General features: G+C 34.2%; 1 protein-coding gene across 8 annotated transcripts in view; it reads left to right on the forward strand.

The window, feature by feature from the left end:
- SCN2A (sodium voltage-gated channel alpha subunit 2) overlaps positions 1-8,870 on the forward strand; it is a 162,691-nt gene extending 153,821 nt beyond the window's left edge. For all 8 annotated transcript variants that reach the window (XM_038001996.2, XM_073019772.1, XM_073019770.1 and 5 more), the window contains 2 exons: positions 3,562-3,832; positions 5,445-8,870. In XM_038001996.2, the coding sequence (XP_037857924.1) occupies positions 3,562-3,832; positions 5,445-6,640 (1,467 nt within the window). In that variant the 3' untranslated portion in view covers positions 6,641-8,870. The remainder of the gene's footprint in view (positions 1-3,561; positions 3,833-5,444) is intronic.
- The last annotated feature ends 5,098 nt before the right edge of the window (positions 8,871-13,968 follow it).

The following is a 13,968-nucleotide window of genomic DNA, read 5'->3' on the forward strand; positions in this document are numbered from 1 at the left end:
CATGCCAAAAAATGGAAATATCCCAGGAAAAAAGGGATACATTCAGCTGTGAGAACTGATTATAGGGAGGGTACCGATTAATCAAGGAAGTTTAGGGAAAGCTTTATTAATATAATACACTAGCTGAGGATGGAAAAAGAATAGAAAGCATCAATAGCTAGAGTGGGATGAGAAGAGCCCTGTAGAAGGGGAAGGAATATGTGAAGGTCCTTATGTAGGAGGACTGGTGGGATTGGAGTGCAGAAAGTCAAAGTTCATTTGGGACACATTGAGAATAAAGAGGTTCGGATAAGCCCAAACTTTTCTGGCCCTTGGAGGCCATGTTCAGGAATTGTTTTCATCCTAAAAGCAGTAAGAAACCATTAAAGTGAACCCAGTCAGTCTGGGCTTTGTGTTGATCACTCAATCAGCTTCATACAGGCTGTGTGAATACATTGTAGACTTGTTTTGGAGCTATTTCAGAGATGGTAGGTAGCCTGAACCATAGTGATGTGGAGATTAATAAAAGTGGATGGATTTGTGAGCTATCACCAGAGTGAAATTTAAAAGTTTGTCTATTAATTGAATATGTGAACTAAAGAAGGAACCAACAAGAATGACTGGTGTGTTTCTGCTTTGCACAACTGGATGAATACTGGTGTCATGCAGGAAAGGAAGAAGGGACATGAGTGGTGAGAAAACTGGAGATACTAGTTTGCAGAATTTGGCAACCAAGGCAGAGTAAGAGAGTGAGAGGAAGGAGGAAGGGAAATAAATGATTAATATTTAGAAGAAGTAGCAAAATAAAGGTTTCTTAAGATTGAGAGATGAGGTTCAAAGCAAAGCAAAAGGAATTTTAGAGAGGAAAAGATCGAAGAGAGAGGGAATAATTATGGCATAAAAATGCACAAGATGTGGGACAAGAACATAGTGGTCTAGGGTAGGTTTAGAAAGAAAAAGGGGCTGAGTCCTCTAATGAATTTGGAGCAATAAATGAAAAGAACGTGGAAATTAAGATAATATGAAATGCAAAGGGAAATAGAGGAGTTTATTTAAACTGTTTAAATTTAATGTTCTCAAAAAAAAAAAAGTAAAAATAGAGGGCAAGAGAGTGGAAATTTATGAGAAGTTTGGAATTATCTTTGGAGAAAATGAAGGACAAAGGATTGCTAATTGTTAAATGTGAAGAGCCAAGATGAAGTTACAGAACATAAATTTTTGGTGAGTAAGATCTTCAGAATTATCCATCTTGTTCCAACATATTTGACACCCTAGGATTTAAACGGGAGAACAGAACACAGAGACTTGGGATTGCAGTTGTACATTAAGTGTCTGTCCCATTGGACAACTCTATGAGTAGGGAATCTAAGGAGCTTTTTATTGGTCATGGTGATATTAAAATTAAGAACAAATTTCTGCTTTTAATATATTTTTAACTTGCTATACTCTAGGAGGCATATCTGAGAGAAAAATGGCACTGCTCTGCTTTTGAGGGGCCTCGAAACAAGTGGAAGAGAAAGAAAACTAAAACTGAATAAGAGCAAACCATTTGCAATACAATGCCATACATTTTATGATCAATGAAAAACTCAGTTTTCTGAGAGCACTAAGTGCTTTACACTCAAAACTGAGTTAGAATTAATGAGACAGAGAAGGGGTGGGGGACATCTGTTTTAGACAGAGTAGTAGACAGATAAACTATGTAAAACGATACAGTAGAACCTTCATAAGCTTCTAAGAGTGGTAGGTAGGAAATATCAGAGGGTGGAAGTAAGGGGAACATACCAGACTTGGAAAGGTAAACTACAGTAAATTAAGAATTAATAAGGAAAGGTTTGAACTAAAACTACACACATTCATTAGGTTGAAAGAGGCCCTGAGAGGAGAGATCCAGCTGCAGTAATAGAAATCTAGTTGAATAGGCCAAATACGCATTCAGAGGAAAGAGCAAAACAAAACAGAACAAGTAGTGTTTGATGTCCAAAAATCGCCATTGGAAGTAATGGAAGCCTCCCTATAGAAAGAGGGCAGAACACTAGGATGTAGAATCCAGGTCACTAAAAGTGTCAGGATCTGGGAAAACAAGCCATTAAGTGTATATGTAGCAGAGTATCAGTCATTCTAGTTGCAAAGGTAAAGTAAGGCAGCCCAACAGGGGTAAGTCAAGACTGGATCCCTAGATTACCTGAGAAACAAAGCAGATACGTGCAAAATGGAACAATGCAGAAACCAATGATCAGAACTGTTTTACAGTTTGGGGACTTAATTTCATAAGCAAGACACAAGGCAGTTAGTACTTGGAAATAAGGTCCAAATAGATTAGGGCAAAGGTTGAATATTTCCATTGTGACTTTTAAAAAGACAATTTTATTCTTACAGAAGAGTTACCCATAATGCATACTCTAATGAATATAGACACAGTGTCCTCTTAATTTAACATCTTATGCAATCATAGATCAATTCTCACAACTAAGAAATTAACTTTGGTATAATACCATTAAATAAAATACAGAACTTAGTCAGATTTCACTATTTTTTCCACTGAAGCTTTTTCTCTTGAATAATAATTTTTAAGGCATCTCAGCTGAACTTTAAGATGAAATTTAAGATACTGTAGCTTTAGTGGGAGAATATAAAGTCAGAAATCAGATGAAAAATTTAAAAAGAGAGAGGAAAACTTAGAGAAGTATTTATTTATTAGTTATTTAAAGTAAAATTAATACCCTCCCAACACATGGGATGAAAAATTTTATTATATGACAAATATTTACTAACTGTCCGTCATAACATGATAGTGTTCTGTGCACTGAGAACATAATAGGTGAGTTTATAAAACCTGGTATCATTGTTAGTATAAATAAAACAAATACATTTGAATAGAGCTGAATATACAATATACAAAATTTTCTTCCAAGTATACAACAAAAATAAAATACACTAATTCCTTTAATAGAATAGAACATTGTAAAATGTTCCATTGCAATTGATCCTCACATAAGTACTATACAGTAGCATCAAGAGATAAGATTTGAGACCGGGCATGGTGGCTCATGCCTGTAATTCCAGCACTTTGGGAAATCGAGGTGGGCAGACCATGAGGTCAGGAGTTTGAGACCAGCCTGACCAACATGGTGAAATCCCATCTCTACTAAAACTACAAAAAGTAGCCGGGCATGGTGGGGTGTACCTGTAATCCCAGCTATTCAGGAGGCTGAGGAAGGAGTATCGCTCGAACCCAGGAGGTGAAGGTTGCAGTGAGCCAAGATCACGCCACTGCATTGCATTCCAGCCTGTGTGACAGAGCCAGACTCCGTCTCAAAAAAAAAAAAAAAAAAAAAACAGAGAGAGAAAATTTGAGTTCTAACCTGGAGCTTCCCTATATACACTACTTACCTAAGGCAAGTTACCTCATCTCTCCAGTCACTGGTTTTGCAAGGAATTTTTTTTTTTCTAAAATGTTGTGAGAATTAAAGGTGTGTTTTTATAAAAGCAACAATTTTATGTTGCTTTCTTAAAATCAGAAGAATTGAATTCAATTTTTTAAAAGTTTCTAATGGAACTTTTGCGTATTATTTGTTCCAGAACAAATTCCAAGGAATGGTCTTTGATTTTGTAACCAAACAAGTCTTTGATATCAGCATCATGATCCTCATCTGCCTTAACATGGTCACCATGATGGTGGAAACCGATGACCAGAGTCAAGAAATGACAAACATTCTGTACTGGATTAATCTGGTGTTTATTGTTCTGTTCACTGGAGAATGTGTGCTGAAACTGATCTCTCTTCGTTACTACTATTTCACTATTGGATGGAATATTTTTGATTTTGTGGTGGTCATTCTCTCCATTGTAGGTAAGAAGAGGTGCTTTTATTCAATTAAGAAATATAGTAGTAAAAATGTGTGTTTTAAAACTTTAGAGGTGTTTTTCACTAATCTTTCTCATTCATCCCAAACTCCCAAATAAAAATCTAATAGTCCATTTCTTTAGTTTGCCATTTCTCTAACTGCATGCCGTACTTGAAATGATGAGTGGAATAAAATGAAATTGTATTTTCAGCTTTCAATTATTCTCATTTAATATTTTCATATATTCTCATTCATTCTCATCTCAGAAGACAGTAACTGCAACTTTGGCAGAATACTCTTGTACCTGGTCATACTCCTGTGCTATTGATAGTTACTACTTTGAATAAACAATCATTCCACCCACATATATACATAAATCATTTGAAGTGGTCACATAATTGATAAATATGACCTCTTAAATAATTGGAATATTGTGTATGTGCAGTTATATATAGAATTACACATATATAAGTTTCATGTTATCTTTGGGTGCAGTTTTCTGTAGTTTGCAGTATTTCTTTTTGGAAGCAGATATTTTGTTTGAAAATCCAAAACAGATTTGTTAACATCAATGATACATTAATGTTAGAATACATACATATATCAAGTGCTAGGAGTGCAAAAGGCTTATTGGAAAAATATATATATAGTGTTTATGTATAAGATACTAAATGAGATACTGGAAGTAAATATAAGAAGATTTAAGAGACTGTTCTCCCTATATGGGGAAAGAGAACATTCACATGGAGGGGAAAATCATATAGCACTCTTTAAACTACTTTCTTTAGTAGAATAGAACATTGTAACAACGTTCCATTGCATCTGATTCTCACATAAGTGCTATGAGGTAGCATGAGGAGGTAAGATTTGATATCTGCCCTGGAGCTTCCCTATTACACACCTGCTCAATGACCTAAGAGAAGTCACCTCAGCTCTCCAATTCCTGGTTTTGCAAGGAATTTTTCTGTAAAATGTTGTTGTGAGGATTAAATCAGATTATGTATATATATACATGCACTTAGCAGTGTGCCCAGCATGAAGAAAAGACTCAGTAAATGGTCAGTGTGACCACAAGAAAAAGTTGATATTATCACCATTTACTGATGCATAAAAGCAAGTGCCAGGATTCAGTCCCAAGTATATCTGTCTCCAAAGTCTATGTTTTCTTCTGTACATCACACTGCCTACTCCCAAATAAAACAGGATCACAGCCATCTCTGAAAGTTAAGAACTCTCATATTCCTGATCCAAAATCATATGCCTTTAGTTCTTATGCAAATACTAGAATTAGTATTTTGGACATATAAATTAATTTCTGTACTTGGCCGTTGTATGCTTCATCATGTCTTTAGACCTTCCAGGGTTGAGTCATTTTTTTGATAGATGCTTTCCTTGAACTAGGAAAAATGACGCTTGTTATCTTCACTTAAAAGATGTCAATATTATAACACAAAACATACCAGTTTCATTTTGCTGAACAAATATTGCAGATTATTTGCATACATACATGTACCTAACTGTCCTGTTCACATTTTATAAAACTAACGTAATTATGTAAACTTTCATTTGCTACTATTAAGTATAACATTATTTTTGTTATTTGTTGATTTTCTACAGGAATGTTTCTGGCTGAACTGATAGAAAAGTATTTTGTGTCCCCTACCCTGTTCCGAGTGATCCGTCTTGCCAGAATTGGCCGAATCCTACGTCTGATCAAAGGAGCAAAGGGGATCCGCACGCTGCTCTTTGCTTTGATGATGTCCCTTCCTGCATTGTTTAACATCGGCCTCCTGCTCTTCCTGGTCATGTTCATCTACGCCATCTTTGGGATGTCCAACTTTGCCTATGTTAAGAGGGAAGTTGGGATCGATGACATGTTCAACTTTGAGACCTTTGGCAACAGCATGATCTGCCTGTTTCAAATTACAACCTCTGCTGGTTGGGATGGATTGCTAGCGCCTATTCTTAATAGTGGACCTCCAGACTGTGACCCTGAAAAAGATCACCCTGGAAGCTCAGTTAAGGGAGATTGTGGGAACCCATCTGTTGGGATTTTCTTTTTTGTCAGTTACATCATCATATCCTTCTTGGTTGTGGTGAACATGTACATCGCGGTCATCCTGGAGAACTTCAGTGTTGCTACTGAAGAAAGTGCAGAGCCCCTGAGTGAGGATGACTTTGAGATGTTCTATGAGGTTTGGGAGAAGTTTGATCCCGATGCGACCCAGTTTATAGAGTTTGCCAAGCTCTCTGATTTTGCAGATGCCCTGGATCCTCCTCTTCTCATAGCAAAACCCAACAAAGTCCAGCTCATTGCCATGGATCTGCCCATGGTCAGCGGTGACCGGATCCACTGCCTCGACATCTTATTTGCTTTTACAAAGCGTGTTTTGGGTGAGAGTGGAGAGATGGATGCCCTTCGAATACAGATGGAAGAGCGATTCATGGCATCAAACCCCTCCAAAGTCTCTTATGAGCCCATTACCACCACGTTGAAACGCAAACAAGAGGAGGTGTCTGCTATTATTATCCAGAGGGCTTACAGACGCTACCTCTTGAAGCAAAAAGTTAAAAAGGTATCAAGTATATACAAGAAAGACAAAGGCAAAGAATGTGACGGAACACCTATCAAAGAAGATACTCTCATTGATAAACTGAATGAGAATTCAACTCCAGAGAAAACCGATATGACGCCTTCCACCACATCTCCACCCTCGTATGATAGTGTGACCAAACCGGAAAAAGAAAAATTTGAAAAAGACAAATCAGAAAAGGAAGACAAAGGGAAAGATATCAGGGAAAGTAAAAAGTAAAAAGAAACCAAGAATATTCCATTTTGTGATCAATTGTTTACAGCCCGTGATGGTGATGTGTTTGTGTCTACAGGACTCCCACAGGAGGTCTATGCCAAACTGACTGTTTTTACAAATGTATACTTAAGGTCAGTGCCTATAACAAGACAGAGACCTCTGGTCAGCAAACTGGAACTCAGTAAACTGGAGAAGTAGTATCGACAGGAGGTTTCTATTTTCACAACCAGCTGACACTGCTGAAGAGCAGAGGCATAATGGCTACTCAGACGATAGGAACCAATTTAAAGGGGGGAGGGAAGTTAAATTTTTATGTAAATTCAACATGTGACACTTGATAATAGTAATTGTCACCACTGTTTATGTTGTAACTGCCACATCTGCCATATTTTTACAAAACGTGTGCTGTGAATTTATCACTTTTCTTTTTAATTCACAGGTTGTTTACTATTATATGTGACTATTTTTGTAAATGGGTTTGTGTTTGGGGAGAGGGATTAAAGGGAGGGAATTCTACATTTCTCTATTGTATTGTATAACTGGATATATTTTAAATGGAGGCATGCTGCAATTCTCATTCACACATGAAAAAAAAATCACATCACAAAAGGAAAGACTTTACTTCTTGTTTCAGGATGTTTTTAGATTTTTGAGGTGCTTAAATAGCTATTCGTATTTTTAAGGTGTCTCATCCAGAAAAAATTTAATGTGCCTGTAAATGTTCCATAGAATCACAAGCATTAAAGAGTTGCTTTATTTTTACATAATCCATTAAATGTACATGTATATATGTATATATGTATATGTGCGTGTATATACATATATATGTATACACACACACACACACACAGATGTACACATACCATTACATTGTCATTCACAGTCCCGGCAGCATGACTATCACATTTTTGATAAGTGTCCTTTGGCATAAAATAAAAATATCCTATCAGTCCTTTCTAAGAAACCTGAATTGACCAAAAAACATCCCCACCACCACTTTATAAAGTTGATTCTGCTTTATCCTGCAGTATTGTTTAGCCATCTTCTGCTCTTGGTAAGGTTGACATAGTATATGTCAATTTAAAAAATAAAAGTCTGCTTTGTAAATAGTAATTTTACCCAGTGGTGCATGTTTGAGCAAACGAAAATGATGATTTAAGCACACTACTTATTGCATCAAATATGTACCACAGTAAGTATAGTTTGCAAGCTTTCAACAGGTAATATGATGTAATTGGTTCCATTATAGTTTGAAGCTGTCACTGCTGCATGTTTATCTTGCCTATGCTGCTGTATCTTATTCCTTCCACTGTTCAGAAGTCTAATATGGGAAGCCATATGTCAGTGGTAAAGTGAAGCAAATTGTTCTACCAAGACCTCATTCTTCATGTCATTAAGCAATAGGTTGCAGCAAACAAGGAAGAGCTTCTTGCTTTTTATTCTTCCAACCTTAATTGAACACTCTATGATGAAAAGCCCGACTGTACAAACACGTTGCAAGCTGCTTAAATCTGTTTAAAATATATGGTTAGAGTTTTCTAAGGAAATATAAATACTGTAAAAAGTTCATTTTATTTTATTTTTCAGCCTTTTGTACATAAAATGAGAAATTAAAAGTATCTTCAGGTGGATGTCACAGTCACTATTGTTAGTTTCTGTTCCTAGCACTTTTAAATTGAAGCACTTCACAAAATAAGAAGCAAGGACTAGGATGCAGTGTAGGTTTCTGCTTTTTATTTAGTACTGTAAACTTGCACACGTTTCAATGTGAAACAAATCTCAAACTGAGTTCAATGTTTATTTGCTTTCCATAGTAATGCCTTATCATTGAAAGAGGCTTAAAGAAAAAAATCAGCTGATATTCTTGGCATTGCTTGAATCCAATGTTTCCACCTAGTCTTTTTATTCAGTAATCATCAGTCTTTTCCAATGTTTGTTTACACAGATAGATCTTATTGACCCATATGGCACTAGAACTGTATCAGATATAATATGGGATCCCAGCTTTCCCCCCCCCCCCCACAAAACCAGGTAGTGAAGTTATATTACCAGTTACAGCAAAATACTTTGTGTTTCACAAGCAACAATAAATGTAGATTCTCTATACTAAAGCTATTGACTTGTAGTGTGTTGGTGAAATGCATGCAGGAAAATGCTGTTACCATAAAGAACGGTAAACCACATTACAATCAAGCCAAAAGAATAAAGGTTTCGCTTTTGTTTTTGTATTTAATTGTTGTCTTTGTTTCTATCTTTGAAATGCCATTTAAAGGTAAATTTCTATCATGTAAAAATAATCTATCTGAAAAACAAATGTAAAGAACACACATTAATTATGATAATTCATCTTTCAATTTTTTCATGGAATGGAAGTTAATTAAGAAGACTGTATTGGATAACTACTTTAATATTGGCCAAAAACCTAGATATGGCATTAGGTAGAGTAGTGGAAAGTTACAAAAATTAATAAAAAATTGACTAACACTTTAAGTTGTGCATCTTTTCTCCTTCCTGTCCACCTATTGTTCTTTTTTTCACTTTTCCATTTCAATTTCTTCCTTATGTATTCTTGATCTACTTTTCTTCATATCCTTCTATCCTTTCCTTGGGTTTTCAGTATTTTTCATTTAGGATATTCTCCTTGTTTCTTTTCTATTCACCAAATGTCTTGTTTATTACAGTCTACAGACCACTTAGACTTAGATCCCTAAAATTTGCTGTCACTCTGTAAAGTGCACATAGTATCTGGGTATTTATTTTTACAATTTTCTTTACAAAAATTCTAAGAAGGCTTAGACTGCAACTTTTCATAATATATAAACAAAATTCCCAAATGGCACAGATTTGACTTTCTCGTTTAATTATGAACAGTTTGGGAAACTTTTCTTGATTCTGAATGCATATTAGAATTACCTGAGAAGCAAAAAAAAAAAAAAAAAAAAAAAAAAAAAAAACCACTGCATGGACCAAGACCAGACCAATTGAACTCGTATCTCTGGGTGAGACTTAAGCATTTAATTTTTTGAAGGCTCATCGTTGATGCTGATTCATACTAAGGACTAAGAACGAGCAAATTCGGGTCTCCTTTGCCCAAAAGGAAAAACATATTATCCGGAAAGTGCAAACTGTCCTTCATTACATAACTTATCATGTACAAAATAAAGTTCCTAAGAGGATGGGTTTCGGAGTATTTATCTTACAGATTGAGGGATTGACATTGATCTAATTATAATAGAGGTTCTTCTTTAGGGCTGTGGTTGGTATAAAGGGAATTCTATTAGAATAGTTTAGGGAGACTGTTTTCAGGTACCACATGCACACACAGACACCCCATATGGCACCTTAACTATCCCTAGTGTATACTGGGTGGAATGAATATGGGATGGTCTAGGAAACAGTAAACATTTATAAAATAGCTCCCTCCAGTGAATGCTACCTGCCTTGTTGCATGAGAACCTTTAATCTGGACCAATAGAAGGCAGCTCACGGTGGCCAGTCATAAAGCATACATTCAGTTTGTCATTAACTCATAGATCTAGACAGGAAAGATTCTCCTTCTCATCTTCTCCATTCTTGGGGCATCTCACACAATCCCTTGTTTTCCTGAACTCTGTGTAATACAGACCTATTTACAAAGAAAAGGGAGGAGACAAAAGAGGTGAGGAGAAGTAAAGAAAGAGGAGAAAGGAGGAGAGGGAATGATAGGGGAAAGTAGGAGAAAGGAGGGGAGTGTAAGGAATGGGATGTTTCACAAGTTATAATTCTGAAAAAAAGTCTGGTGTGGATACCTGCAGCAATGGTGAGAGAAGGAGGAAGAAATGTTGCTTAGCTGTCAATATGTTAGATCTAAAATATAAACATATTTCTTCTCTTATTTATTTTTATTTTTTATTTTTTTGAGATAAGGACTTGCTCTGTCACCCAGGCTGGAGAACAGTGGTGTGATCATGGCTCACTGCAGCCTTAACCTTCCGGACTCAAGCGATCTTCCCACCTCAGCCTCCCGAGTGTCTGGGACTACAGGCATGTGCCCCCACACTGAACTCATTTTTTTTGTATTTTTTGTAGAGACAGGGTTTCCCCATGTTGCCTGGTTGGCCTCAAATTTCTGGACTCAGGCAATCCTGCCACAGCTTTCCAAAGTGCTGAAATTACAGGCATGAGCCATTGCACCTGCCCCTCTCATTTTTTTAAAGAAAAGATACCTGTGAAAAAAGTGAAGAGGACATTATACAAGTAAATGTTACAATGATTCCATGGGTCAAGGAGTAATGTTGTTTTCTTTCACCTAAACTAAATACATATTCGAGTGTCTACCATTTATCAGCTTTGCAATAGCAGCTAAGAGATCAAAGAGGAATATAACTATCCAAAGAAAGACTATAACCAGAGGTGAAGAATCTGGAAAGCCATGCTAGAGTTTGGAATTGATTATGTGGCCAAAAGGAGTGACTACTCCTGAGAAGTAGAAGGAGCAGTGAAATATGATACATCTGTACCTGCTGAATCTGGTAGTAAAAAGGCTTGGTAGTAATAAGGCTACGCTGCTCATTTTTTGCCAGTATTTTACAGCGATCTCATTTTTCCAGTTCTTTAAATGAGTTCTTATCTCTTGGTATAGTAGATAGATTTTATTAAGTAAAATAATAAAACTAGATTTTTAAGTCATCCAATATGACACTTCCTGCTAATAGCCTATTGTAATCAACTTACATTTTTTTATATTTACAGATATATCTACTTTTATTCCTATCACTTTATTTCACAATTTCTACTTTTTGAGGTTTTTCCTTTTTTTCTCCTCTTCTTCTGGTCCTCTTTTGCTTTGTGTTTTCTATTTTTCTTTCCCCCATCTCTGATGGAAAGTTACACATCATCTCCTTCCATCCATCCCTCCCTCCTTTTCTTCCTTTCTTCTTTTTTCTCTTTTATAAGTGATTACTCTTAAACTTTAATATGCATACTCAGTTAAGGTGAACTGTAGTCAACGTTTGTACCCTGATCTGGAAAAATGAATTTTCCTAGACTGACGACATATAATTGCTCTCCTCTAACATGTTATTTTTGTCTAGTATCTTAACTCTACCTTAATTTGAGATGAAACAAATTAAACAGTATTATTACATGAATTTGTAGGCAGTGCTTATTTAGACTTACATACTAATTATTAGTAATTTTTTCCCTCAAATTTGTTTCTTTTGCCAACTTTTTAATTTTGTATTCTATTTCTTTCTTGAAATGTATCCTTTAGGAATTCTGTAAGATCTGTTAGCAGCAAAATGACCCCATTTTTCTTTTTCTGAAAATGACTTGATTTTGGCCACATTTTAAATTATAATTATTTTATTTATATATCAACTTATATTAAGATAAGATATATAATTATGTATTATATAAAGATGTATATATAAATATATTTATATGTATATATAATAAATATATAAATATAATAATTTATATATTATTATATATAAATATAATATATAAATATAATAAATATAAATATACAGCATATATTTATATAAAAATAAGTAAATATGTATAAATATTTATGTAAATTACAATATTTATATTAAAATATTTATATAAATATTTAATTATAATACTTTTGTTTTTTATTTCTACGCATCCATGAAATTATTTTCATTAATCTGACTCATAATTTATGCTAATGTAAGTTGAGGATTCACATATTAATATTTTTAATTCAGAAAATTCCAAGGAAATGATCAGTTTTTAACACTACAAATATTTTCTCATTCCATATTTTTTTATTCTATCTGGAACTCCTTAAGAATACAGGTTCAATGTCTAAATCTTTTCTCCATATCTCTTAACATTCCTTTTTTATTTTTTAGTGGTCTCTCTGGATAATTTGTCAGATTTTGGTATCGAAATAATCCTGGCTTCATAAAACAAGTTGGGAGGCATTTATTCTTAAAAGAGAGTAAGAGAGATTATTCCTCCCTTAAATATTGATAGAACTCAAAGTGAAGCCATCAGAAACCTGAGTCTTCTCTGTGGGAAAGTTTTTAATTAAAGATATCAATTTCTTAAACAGGTATGTAGGATGACTAAGATTTTTTTTTTTTTTTTAGATTTGACAAATTGCATTTTTCTAAGAGTTCATTCATCTAAGTTATTGTTATTTGAATTTGCTGTATATATTGTTCATATTATTCCCGTATTATGCTTTTAATATCTGTAACATCTCTAATCATTTTTCCTTTAATTTCTGATTCTGAAAATTTGTTAATCATCTCTTTTCCTTGATTAGCCCATATAGGAGTCCTTCAATTTTATGAATATATTTTTAAAATTCAATTTTGGTTTGTTGATTTTCTCTATAGTTCTTCTGCTTTCTATTTTAATTACTTCTGCTCTGTCAATCCCTACTACTATCATTTTCCTTTTCTTTCCTCCCTGCATGGACTGAACATTACTTGTAACATCGAGAAGGTGAAGTGATAATGGTAAGCTTTGTTTTGTTTCTAATATGAGTAAGGAAGGTTTTAATAATTAACTATTAAAAATGCCAATTGGTATAGATTTTTAAAAAATAGATATCATTATCATCTTAAAGTGGACTCTTTCAGTTCTTAATTTTCTAAAAGTTTCTAAAAGTCGTTAATTAATGCAAAATGTTATTGGTTTTCTGCATCTTATTTAGAAAATCATATATTATTTTTCTTTTGCATTTTGATATTGTGGTACACAGTGATAGATTTTAGTATATTAACTCTAACTATGCTCCTGGAATTTAATCAAATTTGGTCATGTGAATTATCAATTTCATACATTGCTTCGATTTTCTAATATTTTGTTTTATATTCCTATATCTATGTTTGTGAAAGAGTTTGGTTTGTAATCTTTTTACTTTAATGTGCTTGTTCGGTTTTGAAATCATCATTATGCTAACCTCTTAAAACAAGTTGGCAAAGGATTTTTCTTGTTCTTGTTCTCTGGTAGAGAATAAGTAAGACTGGTGTTAATATTTTTCTTAATTCTTTGGATAATTAATTAGTAAAATCTGAGCATGAATTGTTTTTATGTACAAGTTCTTAATCATGTATTATTTTCTCTGATAGAGGACCATTCAGATTTGTTGTTTCTTCTTGTTTTACTTTCTGTAACTTGATAAAATTTCAAGTTTATTCACATAAAATTGTTTATGATGATATTGTTTTTTAAAACTCTATAGGATCTTTAATGGTGACTCCTTTTGATTCTTGTTATTGGTATTCTGTGATTTCTCTTTTTTATTTATTTAGACTTTTAAGGAACCAACTTTTGCCTTTTAAAATATTCTGTATTGTATGTTCTTTTCTATT

Source organism: Chlorocebus sabaeus, chromosome 10 (genome assembly GCF_047675955.1).
Source record: "Chlorocebus sabaeus isolate Y175 chromosome 10, mChlSab1.0.hap1, whole genome shotgun sequence".
Classification (NCBI taxonomy): Eukaryota; Metazoa; Chordata; class Mammalia; order Primates; family Cercopithecidae; genus Chlorocebus; species Chlorocebus sabaeus.